The sequence below is a fragment of the Moschus berezovskii genome, chromosome 4, assembly GCF_049115385.1.
Source record: "Moschus berezovskii isolate FMDL1 chromosome 4, NW_MosBer_1.0, whole genome shotgun sequence".
NCBI classification, from domain to species: Eukaryota; Metazoa; Chordata; class Mammalia; order Artiodactyla; family Moschidae; genus Moschus; species Moschus berezovskii.
In genome coordinates this window covers 121,575,889-121,598,287 of record NC_142463.1, presented here as the reverse complement: position 1 = coordinate 121,598,287, position 22,399 = coordinate 121,575,889, and the positions used below count along the sequence as shown (strand labels likewise).

Here is a 22,399-nt window from a genome sequence, read left to right as displayed (position 1 = left end):
ATATATGGAGTATATATCCAAGTCTGGCTGACCCCTTTCCCTACCATAAGGATACTATGTAAATTGAAGTACATTCATAGAAAAAGGATAGATTGTGAATAGACTTGAACAGTTGGTGATATGTGAAATGGATGAAAGAGACAAGAATGCCTCGAGAATGTAGATTACCGCCTTGGGAGGTTTATCTCCGAATTTGCAGACGATCCTATTGTGAAAGACCCCACAGGCTTCTCCCGTGTGGCCCCAGGGAGTAGCCTAGAACCTGTGGACAGAAGCAGCGGGGAGGAGACAGATTTTAGCTCAGTGACAACTTTCTCATGAGCTGTTCAGAAATGGAATGGAATGGAATGATAATGAGCTTCCCATTACTGGAGGTGTTCAAGTGTAGGTGGAGCAATGGTTTGTCAGGAAAACGGTATAGCAGATCCAAACATCAAAGGGATGCATAGACTTTATGATCTGTCAGTCGGTTCCACCAAAGAAGCTCTGTGTCAGTGAGGACTCAATGGCACTTTCTGAACAGGCAGCCTGATGACAGCGGTATATAAGGTGAACGCTTCCCTCCAGTCACACATCAGAGAAGGACCACCTGTCTGTCTGCCTACCTGTACTGTGTTCTGTGAGAGTGAGCTCTGGCTCCTAACTGCCCTTCTCAAGCTTCTACCATCTGAGCACAGACCAGTGCTTCTGGCCACCAGAGCAGGGGGTGCTTGCCCCAAGTCTAAGGGCCACTCTGGATTAGTTTTTCCAAAGTTGGGGAGGATCTCTCACTCTTGGCCAAGCTTGAGTTTATGAAGGGGTCTGTTCTGTCTTCGCCCCATCCCCACCTCCTTTCCCAGATCAAACACCAAGTGCTTGGGATAGCTAGAAGCCATAGGGAAGAAACCCATTTTAATAAAGCCCCATTGATTTTTTTTTGGGGGGGGTGTGTGTGCGCAAGTCAAAGAAAAGACATCTAAAGAGTCCCTCCCCCACGTCCCCCTCCTCTGTCCTGACCTACTCTGGGTCAGTCACACATCGATAGGCTTCCTAGATAATAGATCGTGCCACCGGTGGGGACCTCGGGGGACCAGCGGGGAGCTGTGAGAGTCGCACGCAGCAGCCCTGCCCCGACTTAATCAAACTAGCAACAGGCTCTGCCTCCCGCGGCGGCGGTGGCGGTGCGGCGGCGGCGGCGGCGGCATTATGCGTGATTACTGACAGGCACCAGCTGCCGCCGCCGCCGCCGGCTCGACGCGCGATGTGGACGCTCAGATCGAGAGGCAGATTCCTGACTAATCCCAGAGGGCTGGCCCAGCCCGAGCTGCCCGGGCTGCTAGGAAGCGATGACCACTCTTGTTAGCCCAAGTTGAAGGGAGCCCGGCTGCGCCTGGGAGCAGGGAGAGGCCGAGCCACTGAGCAGACGCGCCCGGGAGACGATGAGCTGAAGAGCCAACATGTACGGAAATTATTCTCACTTCATGAAGTTTCCCGCAGGCTTCGGAGGTGAGCACTTCACGCGGCTTCAACGCGGGGGCCGTCTGGAGAGCCCGAGCGGGGATGGGGAGATCCGGTAACTGGATTAGGACTGAACTGGGAAGGAGGGCATACGTGTTTGTCAGCGTCTGTAGTGTGTTTCCGTGTGCGTGAGTGTGAGCGCGCGGGCAGGAGTCGGGGGCTCGGATGGGGAGAGGGCGGGAGAGTGGGAGAGAGCGGCCCGCAGGTGAGGGTCTGTTTGCACACTGGAGTGAGTGAGCAGATGGGAGCGCTCGGGGATATATATGCTAAGGAGAGCCTGCACCAGCGTGCCTGGGAGTATGTCTGAGACAAAGGTAGGCTGAGAGCATTGTTCTAACTCAGTGCGTTTGTGGGGCTGTGAAGAACGGAAGAGGTAAGAGGAAATTACGGGGGTGACCTGGTACCCAGCTTGCCGTGAGGAAAAACAAAACACGACGGAAAAGGTTTTCCCAATATTAAGGGTACCTGGGATACTTCATAACAACAGACTGATTGTTTTATTTAAAAGCAGATTTCCCTAGAATTGAATTTTTTTAAAAAGAAAACATAGTGCTTGAATTTGCTACCGTGTTTTCCTTCCTCTGTTTTCTCCCCCTTTTGATTTGCTAATAGCCTCTTGTCCCCTCCCCTGCTGCTGTCCCCAATTCCACTTCCAGGGTCACTGCCACCACCTCCACTCTGAGGGTCGAGATCTGGGCGTGGTGGCGGGGGTCTGGGCTCTCATAGCAGAGGACAGGCAGCTGGAGCTCCAGGTTGCCAAGCCAGGCAGGGCAGCCAGGTGGCACTTCGCAGCGGCCGCCCTCACACTTAGGCACTTTGGTCCCAAGGCTCCTTTGACTCAGTGACAGAAGCAGCACATTAGTCCAGCTTTGGGTAAATGGGCCCAACAGCTGACCAACTGCCTCTGACTTGTCAGCTGGTGGCAGAAGGTTCAGGTTCCTAGGAGCCAAAGGGGAGAGCAGATGCTGGCAGGCACGACAAAGCAGAAATTCTTGTTAGCTCTTGAGAACTCAAAAGTCCCTGCCCTCCCCATCTCCTGTGAGGACAGATAGGCAATTCATCTGAAGGCTTGGGAGCAAAGCTTGTCTATTCCACTGGGCATGCCCCTCCATAAGGTGTGGTGGGACACTGGAAGAGGATGGGGTCCCTGTCCTGGAAACATTAAGCCAGGGGGTTTGCTTATTTATTCAGGATACATTAGGCAGTTTTTATGGACCAAGCATGAAGTTGGGTGCTGATAATACAGACGTTCGTGAGATAGTCTGTACTATGTGTACTGGGCAAGCTTGTTACTGCCCAGACACATTGTAATACAGCATGGTGTGTGCACTATTGGTTGCAGAAGAAGGTTGCTGCTTGCATCCGATGGGTGAGGGACCCTGGCCACACGTTCTGGGGGAGATAATGTTGAAGTTACTGGGGCCAGTATTGTGACGTGACCCAGCGAGTGTGGTGGCCAAAGCTGTGAAGTGGACATCTGATCTTCATGATACAGTTGGGTGCTGTGAAAAGCCTTCCTGACTCCCATCTTGGTCCCATTCTCAGCTGAGAAGCACTTTTTCCTTTTCCTTCTGAGTTCACTCGTCTGAAGAACATGCCTACCCGTGAGATTCTTGGGACCCTCGAGGTCTGTGAGGTTATGGCTTCTTAACTGTCAAGGAGACCCTCTGAGATGATTGGGGTGAATAAAAGGATTGAAGGTGGACAGGTGTAGGAAGAGACAGTCTGGAGAAAGAAGGTCTAGTCCAAAATTCACTGGGAGCTGCTGTTTGGAATCTTGGGATTGTAATATCCTGAGACCTCAAAGAGCACCTTAGTCCTCTCCTAATATAGGTGTGTAAACTGAGGCCTCAAGGAACGCAGTACCAGTCTAAGGTTATATGGAGCTGAGGAGGAGAGCCCTTCTAGAAAAGCCCTGAGTCAAACTTCTAATAGCGTTCCTTCTATCTGATGCAGTGAAAAGAGCATGAAGGATAGCCATCCATCCATCTCTTTCTCTATATATAGAGAGAACTGAGTTTGGTTCCTAGGTTTTTACTTACTAGCTATGTGACCTTAGGCAAGATATTGAACCTCTCTGAGCCTCATCTCTAAAATGTAGTTTAAAATTCCATCTCAGACCATGGTTGGGAGCATTAAACATGCAAATGCTTGAAAAAGCAGATGTAGAGTGTTGTCTATATATTTGGCATTTAATAAAAGTTAATATTTTTGTCCCCTCTATTCTGCTCAAGTACTAACATGCAAATTAATTTAAAAATAAAAAATTACTGTAGAATAATGAATTGGGAATCTGAGGAAATAAAATTAAATTCATAAAGACCCACATACGTTGCTGGTTTAAATTTTCATAATTGTGGCAGCTCTGGTATTTAGTGTAATTAGGTTTCAGATAAAAGGAAACACAATGGCTGGGCCAGGCAAGAGTAGGCTGCTATAACCATTGGGGTGGGGGGAAGGATAATCTAGGCTGTTGAAACGCCTGCCCTAATGCTCCTTTTCCTCCCCATTCCTGAGGGAGGAGAACAGTTATCTGGTTTAGTTGTACAGATGCTTTCCATCGTGTTTGTATTTGCCAGCTAAGAGGCAGAAACATTGAGCAAAGGCAAGGGCCCCATCTGTAGGAAGCTCTGCCTGAGAATTTGCAGAGGTGGGGGGGGTGGGAAGGAGAAGGACCCACCTGCAGGTGCTGGGGAGACCTGAAGTCTGAAGCAGACGTAGCCTGCAGTCTCTCACTCCTTTTGCCCCAATGAGGCAAGCTGCACCACACATATTAAATGATTTAGTGTATAACTTCTGCCGTTTTATATATTAGCAAGTGGAACCACAGAGGGCTCCCATGATTTCTGAGAATCTCTAGGGAAGCAATGTCACCCTTGGGAAATAACACCTGGGATTTACGTCTGGGCTGTGCTTACCAGGCATCAGACCATCTTCCCATCAGTGAACAAGACACTGGGCAAACTGGCCACAGGGTGGGTTGCAGTGGCCCCAACAAGGTGCCCCCTTGCCCAGCTCTGGTCCATCCCATGTGATGAAGTAAGAACCTTTCTCTTCTTTCTTTCTGCCAGCTGCCCAGTAAGAGATTTGTTTGCCTGGATGAGACAGTTGCAGCCTCTAAGAAGATGGCAGAACAAATCCTGTAATCCCCCTTCCAATTGTGCAGTAATCCTCAGGGTGAGAAGGAGATCAGGGGAGAGGGGACTTGTCTCATTTCATTTAACAAGCACACAGTAGCACTTACTAAGTGCCCACTACCATTATAAGCACGTCACCATTATCATCTTATTTAATCCTCACGACAACTCCTTGAGGGGTATTACTACCATCATTATGACACTCCTTTATAGACAAGAAAACTGAGGCATTGTAAGCTGCAATAACGCATTTTAAGGTCCCAGAGCTGGAAAATGGCGCAGCCAAGGCTTTGCACCCAGGCAGTCTGGTCCTGAGTCCAAGAGGTGCTGAGCTGCCTCTCTCAACTTCTGTGGGCCACAGAGTTGCCACAGGAAGCTAAGGCAGAAGGACATCCCTTGAAGGGATGAGGAACCCCAAGCCAGTCACACCACTGCCTAGCAGCTGTAGACACAGGAGCCTGGCCTTGAGGAAAAATGTACGTGGTAACTTAGCACTCACTCGAGTCCTATGGTGGCCTTTGGAGAATTAGTTGCTGGCATATTTTGGGGGCCTGGGTCTTCCCTGGTGGCTCAGGTGGTAAAGAATCTGGCTGCAATGCAGGAGATCTCCCCTGGGTCAGGAAGAGCCCCTGGAGAAGGGCATGGTTATCCACTACGGTATTTTTGCCTGGAGAATCCCATGGATAGAGGAGCCTGGTGGGCTACAGTCCGTGGGGTTGCAAAGAGTCGGACTCAGCTGAGCAACTAACACTTTCACTTTTTCCCTGGGGGCCTACTGATTTGTAAGAGCCCTACCCTACTGAGTCTGACCACTTGGGTAGAACAGTGCCCTTCTTACGTAATCATGGCCAGAGAGGAGGGGTTGAGTTAGAGGGGTGTGTGTGCGTATGTGTGTGTCTGTGTGTGGAGGGCAAAATGAGGATGTGGGAGGAGGGTGTGTGTGTGTTTATGTGTCTGCCAGAACATATTTTTCCCCTCCACAAATGTGTGGGTGGCTAATAGGGACTTACCATGGAGGTAAGTGGTTAGGGTTTATGTAGGAAGGAATAAATGTTTATGAGATTTAGGAAGGAGTATATTTAGTATAAACTATTTTCTGAAACATTTACAATCTTACTAAGAGATAGAGAGCTGAATAGCAACTGGGGGAAGAAATTATGCAAAGAGTAATCAAAATTCCCCACCTCTTCCTTCCCCTCATTATGTAGCTTCTGTGTCTGCAGAGAACTTAGCCACCAGAGTTGGGTGGCTGGGGTGCCGGGGGCTCCTGGAGGAAGCTGCTATTTTTTTCTCTTATTTGAAAGTAGAAAACACAGAGGCCCAGGGAATCTAAGAAGCGAACGTTCTAGAAGGCCCGGGTTTGGGTGGCTCTCTTGAGACTGACCCAGGTCTTGCTTCAGTGGCTGGTTACGGCCTCTGTCACAACTGCTCAGCTCTTCTGTTGTGATGGGGAAGTGTCTGTGGTCAAATGTATAAGCAAATGCATGGGGCGGAGAAGGCAATGGCAACCCACTCCAGCGTTCTTGCCTGGAGAATCCCAGGGACGGGGGAGCCTGGTGGGCTGCCGTCTGTGGGGTCTCACAGAGTCGGACACGACTGAAGTGACTTAGCAGCAGCAGTGCATGGGGACGTGCTGTGTTGAGTATGTTGGCCCACCCCTAGTGGATCATTCCAGAGGAGTTTTGGTACTATTTTGATTGTCTCCCAGTTAGCAGTGAATAACAACACTAGCTCGAACAGCTCTTCACCCCTGCTCTACGCCCTACTCCCACCCCAGCTTCCCTGCAAAAGCTGAATCTTTAAAGCCAGAAAAAGACTTGTCACTCATCTGAACTGACCCATCAGTTACAGACGAGGACGCCAGGAAAAGCAGGTGGGGCTTGCCTGGGCGCTCTACAAGCTGGGTTTTCCTGAGCACCCTTGGGGGGCCACCTGGGGTGGCAGAGAGAAATGTGGGGGGAGGCTAAGCCACAGAGAGCCCTCCCCTTGTGTCTTGGTAAAATAACAAGCTGCCAACTATACAGGGTCAAGGGTTAACATTCCACAGTGTAGGGAGTCCATAAAACAAAGGCTGGAAAATTGTAAACACACAATAAAAGTTTGTTTCTCTTTCCTACTTCAGAAAACTTGGAGACTATGGTAGTACGTTCAGCTTAAATTTTGTACGTAGGTTTTTGTTAGAGGAGGCATGCCTGTGCTTAAAGTGTCAGACTATGCACTATGAGAGGCTGACAAAGTGGAGTAAATAAGGCATCAATTCTGGGCCAGTTACAGAAAATTATATTTTAACAAATCATTCCAGGACAGACACTTATGAGATCTGGCAGAAAGAGGGCAGTGACCTGGGACCTCCCACCCCTATAATCTTTAGGGTACCCTAGCCCCAGGCCGGTGTTAGGGAGTCATATTCAAAGTGCACAGCCTGGGCCTGCTGGCTCCTTTGATCAGGTGCTGTAGCCGAGAAAGGAGCGAGGGAGAGGGCAAGAGCTTGCAGGCTCAAGACCAAGCTCGAATTTCTATGGGAGTTTAGAATTCAGCACCTGAGCTTAAAAAATGGAAACGCTTGTGATCGTTCACTCAAAATACATTTATGAGAAGTCAGAGGAACTGTAAAGAAAGTTCTTAATAAATATGTTGAGCGGTTCCCTCCAGGCTAGTTGCCTGGGTTGCATTCCTGTGACTCAGCATCTCTTTTGTCTCTCCTTTGGTTGGTCCCTAATGTCATGGGGAGGCAATCTCTTGGAAAGCTTGGGGCTCATGATACCTGTGTTTTCTCAGTCCCAGTGACATAGGGAACAGAGCAAAAGTTAGAGATCACCAGGAGGGAAAGAATATTCCAGACTGCTCCAGGAGGGCCTGTCAATCTTTCAGGCAGCACACTTTGGCTTAGCATCTGGTTTGTGCAAGGGTTTTGTAGGACACCAAGAATTAAGACCCATCCTCTGTCCTGCTGCTGCTGCTGCTAAGTCACTTCAGTCGTGTCCGACTCTGTGCGACCCCATAGACGGCAGCCCACCAGGCTCCACCATCCCTGGGATTCTCCAGGCAAGAACACTGGAGTGGGTTGCCATTTCCTTCTCCAATGCATGAAAGTGAAAAGTGAAAGTGAAGTCGCTCAGTCGTATCCGACTCTTCACGACCCCATGGACTACAGCCTACCAGGTTCCTCCACCCATGGGATTTTCCAGCCAAGAGTACTGGAGTGGGTTGCCATTGCCTTCTCCCTCCTCTGTCCTGAAGGAGCATATAAACCAGTTACAAGCTCTGAAGTCTGTAGGACAGTTGGAGATGATTTATTCCTGGAGATGTTTTTTGGGGCTGAGGTTAAGAGAATGGTCCAAGGAATTTAGGTATTTAGGACCTGAGAACAAATAATACCATGTCCATTACCCAGTGGTAACATTGTATTAAGGATATGGTTCTCTGTATTTTTAAATTAATTTTTGTCGGAGTATAGTTGCTTCATAATGCTGTGTTAGTTTCTGCTGTACAACAAAGGGAAGCAGCTATCCGTAAATATACATCCCTTCTTTTTGGCTTTCCTTCCCATTTAGGTCCCCACAGTGCATTGAGTCGGGTTCCCTGTGCTAGGCAGTGTGTTCTCATTGGTTTTCTGTTTTATACACAGTGTCAATAGTTTATATAAGTAAATCCCAATCTCCCAATTCTTCCCACCCTACCCATTTCCCCTTGATAGTCATACATTTGTTTTCTATGTCTATGTCTCTATTTCTGCTCTGTGGTTCACAATATTGTAAAATAACCACAATCTTTAGAAGACAGTCCAATGAGAGGCTAGGGAGAGCATGGGCTTTACAGTGGCCAAGTAGTTAAGGAATCTGCCTGCAATTCAGGAGACGCAGGAGATGCGGGTTTGATCCCTGGGTCAGGAAGATACCCTGGAGGAGAAAATCGCAACCTACTCTAATGTTCCTGCCTGAAAAATCCCGTGGACAGAGGAGCCTTGCAGGATATAGTCCAAAGGGTCACAAAAAGTTGGACATGACTGAGCGACTAAGCAGGCACTAATGACACACCGCGCTGATGATTTGTTCGGTCCTCTTGGCTCAGACAGGAAAGAATCTGCCTGCAGTGCAGGAGACCAGGGTTTGATCCCTGGGTAAGGAAGATCACCTCAGAATGTGAACAAGAAGCCTACAGAGACAGACAAAGAGATTGAAGTCATGGATTCAAGATCTGGGTGTGGGCAGAATTGGTGTTCAAGGATTTCAGGAACAAAGGGTTGGGGGGCGGGCACTGTAAGTCAATGCCTGGAGCACTTCCTGGCCTTTGTCTTCATGGGCTGGTACATGGCATACCAGTGCATGGATTTGGTTTAAAGGGACAGACAGCTGGTCCTGTTTGGTGGAGCCCCTACTCTCCAGTAACCCCTCGTGCCTCCAATATGTTGGGGATGGCACAATATCCATCTGTACCAGCAAGGTTCAAATTTGGTCCTGGGTGGGAAGGGTGGTATGCAAGCAAAATGCCATTAATTACGTGCAGAGAGGCTGACAGAAATTGTGCCAGACTAAACTCAGATGCTAGGTCTTTAATAATTCACAACAACTACTTGAAAGGGTCCCTTTATCATTCTAAACCTCAGTTTTCTAATCTGTCTAATGAGGATAACTTCTTTCCTTCCAAGTACTCTGACTCAGTTTGAAGCTTGGATGGAGTAGACAGTGGCCTCCAAGGGCCTGCTGTATCTGTAGCATCTAGCAGGGAGGATGAGATGGTTGGATGGCATCGTTGACTCAATGGACATGAGTTTGAGCAAACTCTGGGACATGGTGAAGGACAGGGAAGCCTGGTGTGCTGCAGTCCATGGGGTTGCAAAGAGTCAGATACGACTAAGTGACTGAACAACAGCAGCAGGGAGCCTGGTACACAGTTAGGAGCCCTCAACAAGCATTTTTTGACTGACAGAACCAGTAACTGGTATAGGAGTACACAGCAGACAATTATAAAAGTTTTACAAATGTAAGGCAGTATGTACTGGATGGAATAAGCTTGGACATAGGAGCAGAAGACCCAGGGTTTTTGTCCTGACTGCAAGACCAACTCATGCAACTTCTCTAGAAAATGAAGTAGTTCCTCAAGTCCTGAAAGTCTGATTTCTACCCCCAAAACAACATGACCTTACTAATTTGGGATATTATTAATTTGAAATGGTCATTAAATTGATCATGGCAGGAACTAGTCTGTATTTGCACATTCATGAAAAATAACAACAAAAAAATATTTGTTAAGCAAGTAAGACTGTGGAAGTCTTAGCCTCTTTAAGTTACATTGGTTTCTAAGCAATTTAAAAAGAAAGCATAGTAGAAATTTCATTAGCATATTAACAGGATGTTAATTACAAAAGAATCTTTTAAAGCAGATTTTATAAAATCCCCACTTAATAACCATTAGCTTGTGGTACTTGAAACACAAACTCTTCACGTGTGTTACTTAGAAGTAATAAAATTGTAATTTAAAAGTAATCTGCCAACTTGTCACGAATTTAGACTGATTTTTCTCTCAATTGATCCAAATGAGTGAGGTTTTGCTATAATTATGTATAATGCTGGTAATAATGAGGCTGATTATCAATCTTTGCTGCTTTTCACTACCTCCATCATTGCAGGTTTTAGGGAAAGGGGTGGGGATGGAGGGAGAAGGAGAGATGGAGGGGAGAGTGGAGGCAGAGAGGGAGGAGGGGCCACCAATCTCCCCCACCCCCTCATCCAAGCACTGGAAGAAGCAAGCCGCCGCCCCCACCCGAACAGCCTGCCAGCCCTCCTGTGGGGCCTACAGGAGTCAGGCTGTGTGGGCTCAGGCTGGCGGGCTGGTTGGAGCTGCACGCAGCTCGTCAGCTGCTGCATCCCGTGTCCTCATATTCCTGCTGAGAGGCCAAGGAGGCTGAGCCACCGGGGCCAAGGGAGCGTCTCTTCTCCCACAGGCTTGCCACCTCCATCATGTTTCTTCATTGAGAAAGCCAGAAAGGACGTTGGCAGCAGAGAAGGCTTCCCATTAAAAAATGCAGTTTCTATTTGTGCTTCTCGCTCAGTAAGAATTCAGCTAATAATATGATGTCCACATCTGTTAAAAAGTGGAGTTCAGTGCCTGTAAAATACTTTCCCGTCCAGTCTCAGAGTGGTGGTACAGCTCAGACGAGTATGTGAAAGTGCTTTTAAAAATGCCACAGCAGTTTAAATATAAGAAATGCATATCAGCCAGTCCCGGGCATCTGAGTGCCCCTTCTGTGGAAGAAAGAGAGAGAAAAAAGCTGAGTTGAACTGAGGGCTGGGTTTCCTACCTGGTGAAGGAAACCAGACTTTGAGTTTGATATGAGAGGCTGGAATCAGAAGGGAAGTATCTTAGTCAGAAAGTGCCAGGCCATGTACACACTACTATACATGGAATAGGAGACTAATGAGGACCTGCTGCATGGCAGAGCGTCCCCTACTCAGTACTCTGTAGTGGCCTGCATGGGAAAAGAGTCTAAAAAGAGTGAATATATGTGTAGTTGAATCACTTCGCTATACACCTGGAACTAAGCATTGTAAATCAACTATACTCCAAAAAAAATCTAAAACAGAGAATACCAAGTCAGAATCCTGAGAGAGGCCACAGTTGGGTGAGGAAGGGCAGAGTTGGGGACAAAAATTGGGCCCAAAGGAAACTAGAGGAAGGAGTAATCCTGAGTAACTGTTGTAAGGAGCCACACAGCCAGTATAGCATATGGTGCGGCTGGGATTAAAGTCCAGGTCTGCTGCCTTTCTCCTAGAATCAAATGCTACTTGTATAATGTACTAGCCATGTTCTCTTGGGCAAGTTATTTAATTTCTCTGTCTCCTAGTTTTTCATTTGTACAATAAGGATGAAAGTCGGTAACCTTAAAGGGGTTTGTAGGGGTGAATTAAGTCAGTATATGTAAAGTGTTTAGATCTATGTCTGGCTCATGGCAATTGCTTAATAAATATTATCTGTTGTTTTTACTTAGCAGAGGAGATGACATTTAAGTGTCAGCTGAGTGTCTTCATATTGCAGGCCTCCTTACCTCTCTTGCAGCCTGTCTGTATATTAGGAGCCAAGTAGGGAAAAGATGTGTGAACAAGTTTCCCTTTGACGAGGAAGAACAAGCCAGGTTTCTGAATATTCTGACTGTTAGCACATCCCTCCATTAGCAAAAAGGAGGCAAGTTGGTTGTGAGACTGTGTCCACCGTGACAGAAAGTAGATTGGGATAGGGTCCCGTGACATTCCTTTGGTTTCTAATGGAGAGTCCTGACTCTTAGAAATAGCAAGTTTTTTTTTTTTTTTAACCTCTGTCCCCTTCCTTATGGCTGGGTGTTACCATTATTGATGATTAATCCTAAGTTTCCATTCCATCCTGAGGATGGGACAGTGAACTCTCTACCCAGGCACAGCAGTTAAGGGGTGGAAACGCCAAACCATTTGTTCCCTTGTCTGGCCAATCAGAAAGACTCATGCTTGACATTTTATGTTTACTGGCTGAGGATGAGGTTGCTAAGCAACTTCCTTGCCTTGGTTGAATTCTGTGGTTCTAAGTACCTGGGCTTTTCTTTCTCAATAAGTGCCCCCTCAACACACACATGCAGTTTGTTATCTAGAGATTTCAGAGATTTCCGTTTTGGTAAACAAAAGGAACATAGATTTCTCGTGCAAATGATTTCTACTGATGAACTCCCTATATAGTTGTATCAGTTAACAAAGAACTATTCCACTCATTGAAAGTGTTTATTCTCTCAGTAGTGTCCGACTCTTTGACCCCATGGACTATAGCTCGGTAGGCTCCTCTGTCCATGGAATTCTCCAGGCAAGAATATTGGAGTGGGTTGCCATTCCCTCCTCCAGGGGATCTTCCCAACCCAGGGATCGAATCTACATCTGCCACATTGTAGGCAGATTCTTTACTGTCTGAGCCACCAGGGAAGCTCATTCACTGATCAGTCAACAAGTAGTCTTTGAGCATCTACTGTGTTCCAGGCACAGTGCTAGACACCACAATGATAATTGTGGTGAAATTTAAACTATGTGATAGCCAGTAGGGCACCAGGTATTCAGAATGGAAGTTGGCATGGAGGAAATCTCCATGTTGTGATGGATAATGGGGAGATCTGGAGGGTTCAAGGGGAAGGGTTGAGGTTGCTGGGATGATGAAGGGGCACTCTGGGCTCAGAGGAGTGGTTAATATTATAAACAACTGGCATGTTTGGACTAGTGCCTAATGGTAGCTATTCTTAATAGAACATTTACTACTGGTGTGGCTTGGGTTAAACTCTATTTACATAATCTTATGTAAATAGATTCATATTCAAGACAGACATAGGTCTCTCTCACCACGTTTATAGTGCGGTAAGTAATTGTAACTGCTGCCCCTGGGCTAGTGGTCTCAATGGTTTTAGCACCTCTGAGCTAGGTATGTATTCCTCCACTTATGGCTGAGGAAACTAGATCAGAGAGGTCAAGTTCCTGGTCCAGGTTTACATGACTGGAAAGTGATGCAACCTCCATCCAACCTAGGACATTTGGGCAGCTTCAGAGTCTTGTATTCCACATAGATTTCTCCCCGGATGCCCATACAATGCACACATGGACTTCAAAAATCGAACACTTTGCAGATTCCATAACCTCTTTGGTTCCTGGTGACACTGTCAGCATCTCAGACTGCAATCTGGGATCCCAAACAGCCTGAAGGGTTAACATGGTCCAGCTGATGATGACAGGGGCCCCTTGGCAAGTGGTCTATACTTGACCATTCCAGACCACCACCACCTGCCACCTCCTTCTTGTAGATGCCAGTGAGCTATGTCCTACTCACCTCAGTGTTCATGGAACAACATTGGAAGGGATCTTAGAAGCCACTCGGTGCTGCCTTCTTACTGGGGAGATTGAGCCCTGGAAAGATGAATGGCATTTCTTTGGTATGTTGCCAGGAGAGGAGAGAAGGTCCAGAGAAAGTCAGCTATCCCTCTCCCATCAGGTGAATTAATTTCTATAAAAATTACTGCTGTGCAAAGAGAACGGAGTCTGCAGACTAGAGATTTTGTGCATTTCCCCGGCATCTGAGAGTGGGCAGAGTGTGAGGGGCTGTTGAGAATCTAGGGGGCATGTGGTCAGGGAGCGAACAAAGCTGATAGGCTGTGGGGGCTGGGGCCTCTGCACAGGAGCCAGATAGAAGCAGTAGAGAAAACCTTGACTTTGGATTTGGACTAAAAACCAAACTTCTGGAAAACTTGTACTAGCTGTCGTTCCCACATGGCTATGCAAAAAGAAAAAGAAGTGAGTGCTGAAGAAACTGATTAAAAATGTCCTAGATAGGAATGTTTTAGTGTCTATTTGGGAGAATGGATTAATTTTCCATTGAACAACACTTTCATCATTATTTTCCACCTTTTCTAAAAGCAAAGCTATTTATTTCTAAGCAACAGTGGTCATTCATTGTGAGAGGCAAAGAATAAAAATGCATTTGTGAAAATGTGTTTGTCTTTTTGAATTTTTCTTATAAAAATATGGTTATAACATATCCCATCTCTTCTCGGCATTGACTCAGCAGACATTTTAAAGGCCATGGTAAACCAGACTTTAACTGGCTTTTGAATTCTGTCTCAATGTGCCATTGCCATCACTGAGTAATCAAGGAATATTCTGATTGTCTTAATTTGTATTATTATTAATTATAACAAAAAATATAGTTTAAATTTCAGATCTCTCTCACATCTTCTCATTTTATTCTGGAAACAATTTGTGAGTTTCCCCAAGTCCATATTTTCATATTTTTTGTACAGCTCATGTTTCTTTTTTTCTTTTAAAGTAAATGATCAAGCTAGTCAATGCTTTATTTTTATATGTGGAATAAAAGCTAAATTCTGTATCTGTCTATATGTATTAGATGTTACAAATAACGACATGTAATAATAGCTGCAAAAACATTAAATCAGTGGCTATATATAGCTGAATCACTTTGCTGTACATCTGAAACAAGCACAACATTATAAATCAACTATGCTGCTGCTACTGCTGCTAAGTCACTTCAGTCGTGTCCAACTCTGTGTGACCCCATAGACGGAAGCCCACCAGGCTCCCCCGTCCCTGGGATTCTCCAGGCAAGAACACTGGAGTGGGTTGCCATTTCCTTCTCCAATGTGTGAAAGTGAAAAGTGAAAGTGAAGTCGCTCAGCGGTGTCCGACTCCTAGCGATCCCATGGACTGCAGCCCACCAGGCTCCTCCATCCATTGGATTTTACTTCAATATAAAATAAAATTTAAAAAGAGTAAATTTAATTCATGAACACAAAACAAAACAGAAGTGGAAATTTTGTGATATTCTCCATTTCTCCCTCCTTATCAATAGCAAATTACAGTTCATGTTTCTTAAACATCATTCCTTTGCATACTGTTTTCATGATATTCAACATATAGCATGTTCTTCTACACAGAAATTTTCTGAGGTCAGTTTACTTTTCTTGGAAAACTTAAATAATGATTTTTGGGAAGATAATTTTATATAAAAGATGGAAGCAGAGTCACTTGCTATAAACAGAAGGAGACGGTAAAAATGAATATAAAACTATTAATGTATTTTAAACGTCTGCCTACATATCACTTAAAACACCACCTCAGATGTTCCGTGTCACCAGTGTTACAGGCTACACACCTTGGTAACTCTCGGATTGATGACTGTGTGAAGGAAAATCTTGTTCCTGTCTGTCCCATAGCTCTGGGCTGGTGTGAAGCACTGGACACCACCCTGGGGACATAGAAATGAAAGGCACAGTCCCTGAGGTTCATTTCAAGTAGAATATGCAGGGTCCTTGGGTCAGTTTTGGAAAGCCCACGCAGGGAAGGGGAAGTTGGGGAAGGACAGCTGTCATCCCAGCCATGTTCACGGCTCCTCGCCCATCAGGTTGGACTGGCTCCTAACTCACCTGTCACATGTTATCTTAGTGGCAGGCTCAGGGTGCACTTTGGCTTCTTTAAATGTCACAGCCTTCCAGGGCTGCTGAAGAGTCTAAAATTCTTCTTTCTGATCAGTGACTGTCTGGGAAGACTTTTGGTTTTTCTGGCTTGAGCTCTTGGAAGTTGCCCTCTTCTCTCTCCTTCAGATGAACTTTCAGCTTGAGATCACTTCATAATTGAGTCATCTTGTACTTTGTGATGTGGTGGCTCTCCAGATCATCTCTGCTGTCCTTGACAGAGCACACAGGAGACAGCATGGGCTTCAGATTGACAGTCTGAATCTAGGATCTGCCACTTGCTGCCTGGCTAGTGCTAGGTAACATGCTAGTGGTAAGGATACAAAAATAGACACGGTTCTCCCTCTCAGTTTAATGGAAAATACAAGGAAACAAACAAGCTGTAACTAGCAAAACAGAAAAGGGCATCAAACCAGGTTAAGAAAACCAGGGAAGACTTCCTGGAGGAGGTGATACTTGAGTTAGAACTTGAAGAAGAAATAAAAACTTCTAGACAAAAGAGGTGGGGGCCAGTCATCCCAGAACTTGGAGCAGCATGGGGCTGAGGCTAAGCCTAAGTTGCCATTCACCTATAAAAGGCTGAGATGATCGTCACAGCCCTATTGTCAAGATAGAATGAGTTAAAGTATGGAGATTGGTAGAATGAGTTAATGTATGGAAATTGCCTGATGCTATTTAGGACAAACAGGAAGTGTCTCACCTATCCCTCTGAACCCTGTTGCCACTTCTCTGTGGACCCACAGCGTGTGGTTCACCTCAGCTGTGGTGCTTAGAACACGGCAATTGGGATCCATCTGTTTATGAGACAAGTGTTCCTGATAGACGGAAACTCCTGGAAGGTTCTGGCCTCCTCAGACAGGAGTGACTGTTTTCTCTACAAGTAGACCTTAACTAAGCTAGGAGAGTGGGCCTCCCTGATGGCTCAGCAGGTAAAGAACCCGCCTTCCAATGCAGGACATACGGGTTTGATCCCTGGGTTGGGAAGATCCCCTGGAAGAGGAAATGGCAACCCACTCCAGTATTCTTGCCTGGGAAATCCCACGGACAGGGGAGCCTGGTGGGCTACAGTCCATGGGGTCTCAAGAGTTGGACACAGCTAGGAAACGAAACAGCAATAAAGTTAGGAGAAGCTCCAAGGGCAACTCCAGGTTGACATTTTTCTAGTGAGGTATTTATGTTTAAGAACTGCTGCACAGTTATGCCTCCAGTGCTCCACGTTCCCCTGCAGAATGTGAAGAGAGCACCCCCTCTCTGCATCCTAGTCCTGGTACTATGTAAGTACAAGAGTCTCTGAAAGGCTTAAGACTGCCCTGGGGTTTGGCTCCAGTAGAAGTGTGTCTGACTCCAGCAGAAAGTGGAGAATTGGATGACTTCTCCGGCAGGCCATGCTTACTGACCACCTCTCCCCGTAACCCTCTCATGTTCCATCCGTGAAGACAGCATGGATGCCGTGGTGAAGCCTAGCACCTGCTCATTCTGAATCTGTTCTTGCATGCCAGCCACACAGGGAGCTGGCACTGTGAGTCCTGGGGGGCTGCTCTGCTGTTCTCCGAGTCTCTGCCCTGCTGCTGTGGACCCTAAAGTTCACAGCTCCTCTTTTCTGGAGGGAGTGCTCCATGCTGGGCTCCTGAGGTGGAAGTTGGGTATGCTTCTTTTCTTTTATTTTGAGTTGCATCTAGGCGGGAACTTGGGCTCAACTTTTCTAGGAAAAACGTACCAGATGTCATCTGTCCAGAGCCCATTTCACAGACACTTGTGGCCACAGCTTCCTATCCTCACAGGAGAGACAGTCTGGGCAGGCCTGGTTGCACTTGCCTTCCTGGGCCTCTGTGGCCGTTGAGCCATGCCCAGCCATCCTGAGTCTTCTTCCCTAAGCGCTGATTAACCCTACGCTCTAGAGATTGGATAAGAACCTTATGGGACTAAAACTGCAAAAGCTACAGACAGTGAAAGGCACGATAACAGCCTCTGCCTTCCACGGGATCATAATGGAATGTGTTCCCTACAGCAGGCACAGTGTTCCCTTCAATTCTGAATCGCTACCATCTGATGTGGTACCTGCACCATAATAGATGTTCATTACATATGAATGAATGAATTTCTCCTGACTATAGAGGCTCAGCCCTACCCTTGTTCTCAGAGCAAAATGAGTTTGAGCAGGGAATTCTGGGAGCAGCCCAGACACCTGCTCACTCCATCCCCCACCTGGGAGTTTGGTATGGACTCACCTTCCCTGTCTGACTGGCTCAGGTCACAGTCCCCCCAGCCTGGGGACTTGTGGGTTATGTCCCCATGGCCCTGATGGTTGTTCATATACAATTCAAGGTGAATTCCGTGTGGCGTACCAGAGAACCTGTCCTATAGCTAGTCCTTTCCCCTTCCCGGTCTTTGCTGGTCTTTGTTCTACCAGCTGTGCGAGTTCACAGGTGTGCAGGTATGGCTGGAAGAAGGGGAGTGATTCAGGAGACAAAAGGAGGGGGCTCTGTCCTCACACACCATCCCTGTGCTCCCCTGGCCTCCCATCACCTTTGATATTTTTCTTCTTACAGGCTCTCCCGGCCATACTGGCTCCACGTCCATGAGTCCATCGGCAGCCTTGTCCACAGGGAAGCCCATGGACAGCCACCCCAGCTACACCGACACCCCAGTGAGTGCCCCACGAACTCTGAGTGCAGTGGGGACCCCCCTCAATGCCCTGGGCTCTCCATATCGAGTCATCACCTCTGCCATGGGCCCGCCCTCCGGAGCACTGGCAGCCCCTCCAGGAATCAACCTGGTCGCCCCGCCTAGCTCTCAGGTAGGTGTTCGTCCATCTTCTTCAGCGTCTTTCCAGACATCTTTAACAGCTTCATGCTGCTGCTGAGCCAGCACTCAACAGGTGCTTAATGCAGCTGGTGAAGGAATTGGGTTGTCTGTGTAGGCGTCCCTCCTGCAAGGCCTTCACTGGGTGTGTCCTCAGGCAGCGGCAGAGAACTGACAATGCCTCAGGGTCCAGGAGTCTTGATGGTTCAGTCCTGGCTGTAATTTCAGCATCTCTTAGGCCTGTTTGTCTTCCATGGGATGGACCCCCTTGATCCTTCTCAACTCAATGCTAGGTATTGTTCAAGTCAGTGAAGCACGCAGTCCTTTTCTATATCCTGTAGGTGATACTGAAATCATCAGGGTGTGGTCTTTGCTCTCCAGGAGTTCACCACTGAGAAGCAAGTGTTGCACATGGACAAATCTAAAGCAAGGCAGACTGTGTTACACACATGTTATCTCTGAGACAGAGGCAAAGGTTGTGGAAACTCGGGGAAAAACCCGCACCTTAGTTCCTAGTGCCTTTTGCTGCAATAAAGGCAAGGATGTATATGCATGGTAGACATTGCTTTGCTGCTCGAAAAAAACTACAGGTTGTCCAGATGCTGTTTATTTCCTTCTAGTAACGTCACACTGAGATCATCAACCTTCACTTCTTGTAGTGCTCAGCTATTGCTTCAGTGATGCTGCATAACAGACAATCCCCAAATTGCCATGGCTTACAAAAACAAACAATTATTTTCTTACAAGTTTATGTGTTGTCTAGGAAAGTTCTAGATCCCCTGGTGGCTCAGGTAAAGAGACTGGCTGCAATGCAAGAGACCTGGATTCAGTCCCTGGGTTGGGAAGACACCCTGGAGAAGGAAATGGCAATCCACTCCAGTATTCTTGCCTGGAAAATCCTATGGATGGAGGAGGCTGGCAGGCTACAGTCCACGGGGTCACAGAGAGTCAGGCATGACTGAGCCGCTTCATTTTCTTTTTGGGCTCCCCTGTGGATCAGCTGGTAAAGAATCTGCCTGCAAAGGAGGAGACCTGAATTTGATCCCTGGGTTGGGAAGATCCCCTGGAGAAGGGAACAGCTACCCTCTCCAGTATTCTGGTCTGTAGAACTCCATGGATTGTATAGTCTGTGGGAATGAAAACCACAATCACAGAAAACTAATCAAACTGATCACATGGAACACAGCCTTGTCTAATTCAATAAACCATGAGCCATGCTGTGTAGGGTCACTCAAGATGGATGGGTCACGGTGGAGAGTTCTGACCAAACATGGTCCACTGGAGAAGGGAATGGCAAACCACTTCAGTATTCTTGCCTTGAGAACCCCATGAACAGTATGAGAAGCAAAAAGATAGGACACTGAAAGATGAACTCCCCAGGTTGATAGGTGCCCAATACGCTACTGAAGATCAGTGGAAAAATAACTCCAGAAAAAATGAAGAGATGGAGCCAAAACAAATACAACACCCAGTTGTGGATGTGACTGGTGATGGAAGTAGAGTCCAATGCCGTAAAGAACAATATTGCATAGGAACCTAGAATGTTAGGTACATGAATCAGGATAAATTGGAAGCGGTCAAACTGGAGATGGAAAGAGTGAACATCGATATTTTAGGAATCAGTGAACTAAAAGCTCTATACAGTCAGCAAAAACAAGACTGGGAGCTGACTGTGGCTCAGATCATGAACTCCTTATTGCAAAATTCAGACTTAAATTGAAGAAAGTGGGCTTCCCTGGTGGCTCAGAGGTTAAAGTGTCAACCTGCAATGCAGGAGACCTGGGTTCGATCCCTGAGTCGGGAAGATCCCCTGGAGAAGGAAATGGCAACCCACTCCAGTATTCTTGCCTGGAGAATCCCATGGACAGAAGAGCCTGGTGGGCTACAGTCCACAGGGTCGCAAAGAGTCGGACACGACTGAGCGACTTCACTTTGACTTCACTTCAGGGAAAACCACTAGACCATTCAGGTATGACCTAAATCAAATCCCTTTTGATTATACAGTGGAAGTGACAAATAGATTCAAGGGATTAGATCTGATAGACAGAGTGCCTGAAGAACTATGGACAGAGGTTTGTGATATTGTACAGGAGGCAGTGATTAAGACCATCCCCAAGAAAAAGAAATGCAAAAAGGCAAAATGGTTGTCTGAGGAGGCCTTACAAATAGCTGAGTAAAGAAGAGAAGCTAAAGGCAAAGGAGAAAGGAAAGGTATGCCCTTTGAATGCAGAGTTCCAAAGAATAGCAAGGAGAGATAAGAGAGCCTTCCTCAGTGATCAGTGCAAAGAAATAGAGGAAAACAATAAATGGGAAAGACTAGAGATCTCCTCAAGAAAATTAGACATAGCAAGGGAACATTTCATGCAAAAGTGGGTTCAATAAAGGACACAAATGGTATGGACCTAACAGAAGCAGAAGATGTTAAGAAGAGGTGGCAAGAATAAACAGAAGAACTGTACAAAAAAGATCTTAAAGACCGAGGTAACACCACAATGGTGTGATCACTTACCTATAGCCAGACATCCTGCAGTGTGAAGTCAAGTGGGCCTTAGGAAGCATCACTACGAACCAAGCTAGTGGAGGTGATGCAATTCCAGTTGAGCTATTTCAAATCTTGAAAGATGATGTTGTGAAAGTGCTGCACTCAATATGCCAGCAAATTTGGAAAACTCAGCAGTGGCCACAGGACTGGAAAAGGCCAGTTTTCATTCCAATCCCAAAGAAAGGCAATGCCAAAGAATGTTCAAACTAGTGCTCAATTTCATTCATCTCACACGCTAGCAAAGTAATACTCAAAATTCTCCAAGCCAGGCTTCAACAATATGTGAACTGTGAACTTCCAGATGTTCAAGTTGGATTTAGAAAAGGCAGAGGAACCAGAGATCAAATTGCCAGCATCTGTTGGATCATTGAAAAAGCAAGAGAGTTCCAGAAAAACATCTACTTCTGTTTTATTGACTACGCCAAATCCTTTGACTGTGTGGATCACAATAAACTGTGGAAATTTCTGAAAGAGATGGTAATACCAGACCACCTGACCTGCCTCCTGAGAAATCTGTATGCAGGTCAAGAAGCAACGGTTAGGACTGGTTCCAAATCGGGAGAGGAGTACATCAAGGCGGTATATTATTACCCTGCTTATTTAACTTATATGCAGAATATATCATTCGAAATGCTGGGCTGGATGATGCACAAGCTGGAATCAAGATTACTGGGAGAAATATCAATAACCTCAGATATGCAGCCGATACCACCCTTATGGCAGAAAGTGAAGTAGAACTAAAGAGCCTCTTGATGAAAGTGAAAGAGGAGAGTGAAAAAGTTGGCTTAAAACTCAACAATCAGAAAACTAAGATCATGACATCTGGTCTCATCACTTCATGGCAAATAGATGGGGAAACAGGGAAACAGTGACAGACTTTATTTTTGGACCTCCAAAATCACTGCAGATGGTGACTGCAGCCATGAAATTAGAAGGCACTTGCTCCTTGGAAGAAAAGCTATGACCAACCTAGACAGCATATTAAAGAGCAGAGACATTACTTTGCCAACAAAAGTCCATCTAGTCAAAGCTATGGTTTTTCCAGGAGTCATGTATGGATGTGAGAGTTGGACCATAAAGAAAACTGAGCTTTGAATAATTGATGCTTCTGAACTATGGTGCTGAAGAAGACTCTTGAGAGTCCCTTGGACAGCAAGGAGATTCAGTCAGTCAATCCTAAAGGAAATCAGTCCTGAATATTCGTTGGAAGGACTGAAGCTGAAGCTCCAATGCTTTGGTCACTGTTGTGAAGAACTGACTCATTTGTAAAGACTCTGATGCTGGTAAAGGCTGAAGGTAGGAGGAGAAGGGGACGACAGAGGATGAGATGGTTGGATAGCATCACTGACTCGATGGACATGAGTTTGAGTAAACTTCGGGAGTTGGTGATGGACAGGGAAGCCTGGCGTGTTGCAGTCCTTGGGGTCACAAGGAGTT

The 22,399-nt window shown here is 46.4% G+C and overlaps 1 protein-coding gene across 2 annotated transcripts in view; it reads left to right on the top strand.

Annotated features, from left to right (window-relative positions):
* Positions 1–1,048: 1,048 nt before the first annotated feature.
* The window catches only part of RXRG (retinoid X receptor gamma), a 54,097-nt gene continuing 32,746 nt past the window's right edge, over positions 1,049–22,399 (top strand). The window contains exons 1-2 of one of the 2 annotated variants that reach the window (XM_055402903.2): positions 1,049–1,485; positions 18,168–18,415. In XM_055402903.2, coding sequence (XP_055258878.1) covers positions 1,437–1,485; positions 18,168–18,415 — 297 coding nt within the window. In that variant the 5' untranslated portion in view covers positions 1,049–1,436. The remainder of the gene's footprint in view (positions 1,486–18,167; positions 18,416–22,399) is intronic. The other variant, XM_055402904.2, reaches the window with a different exon arrangement.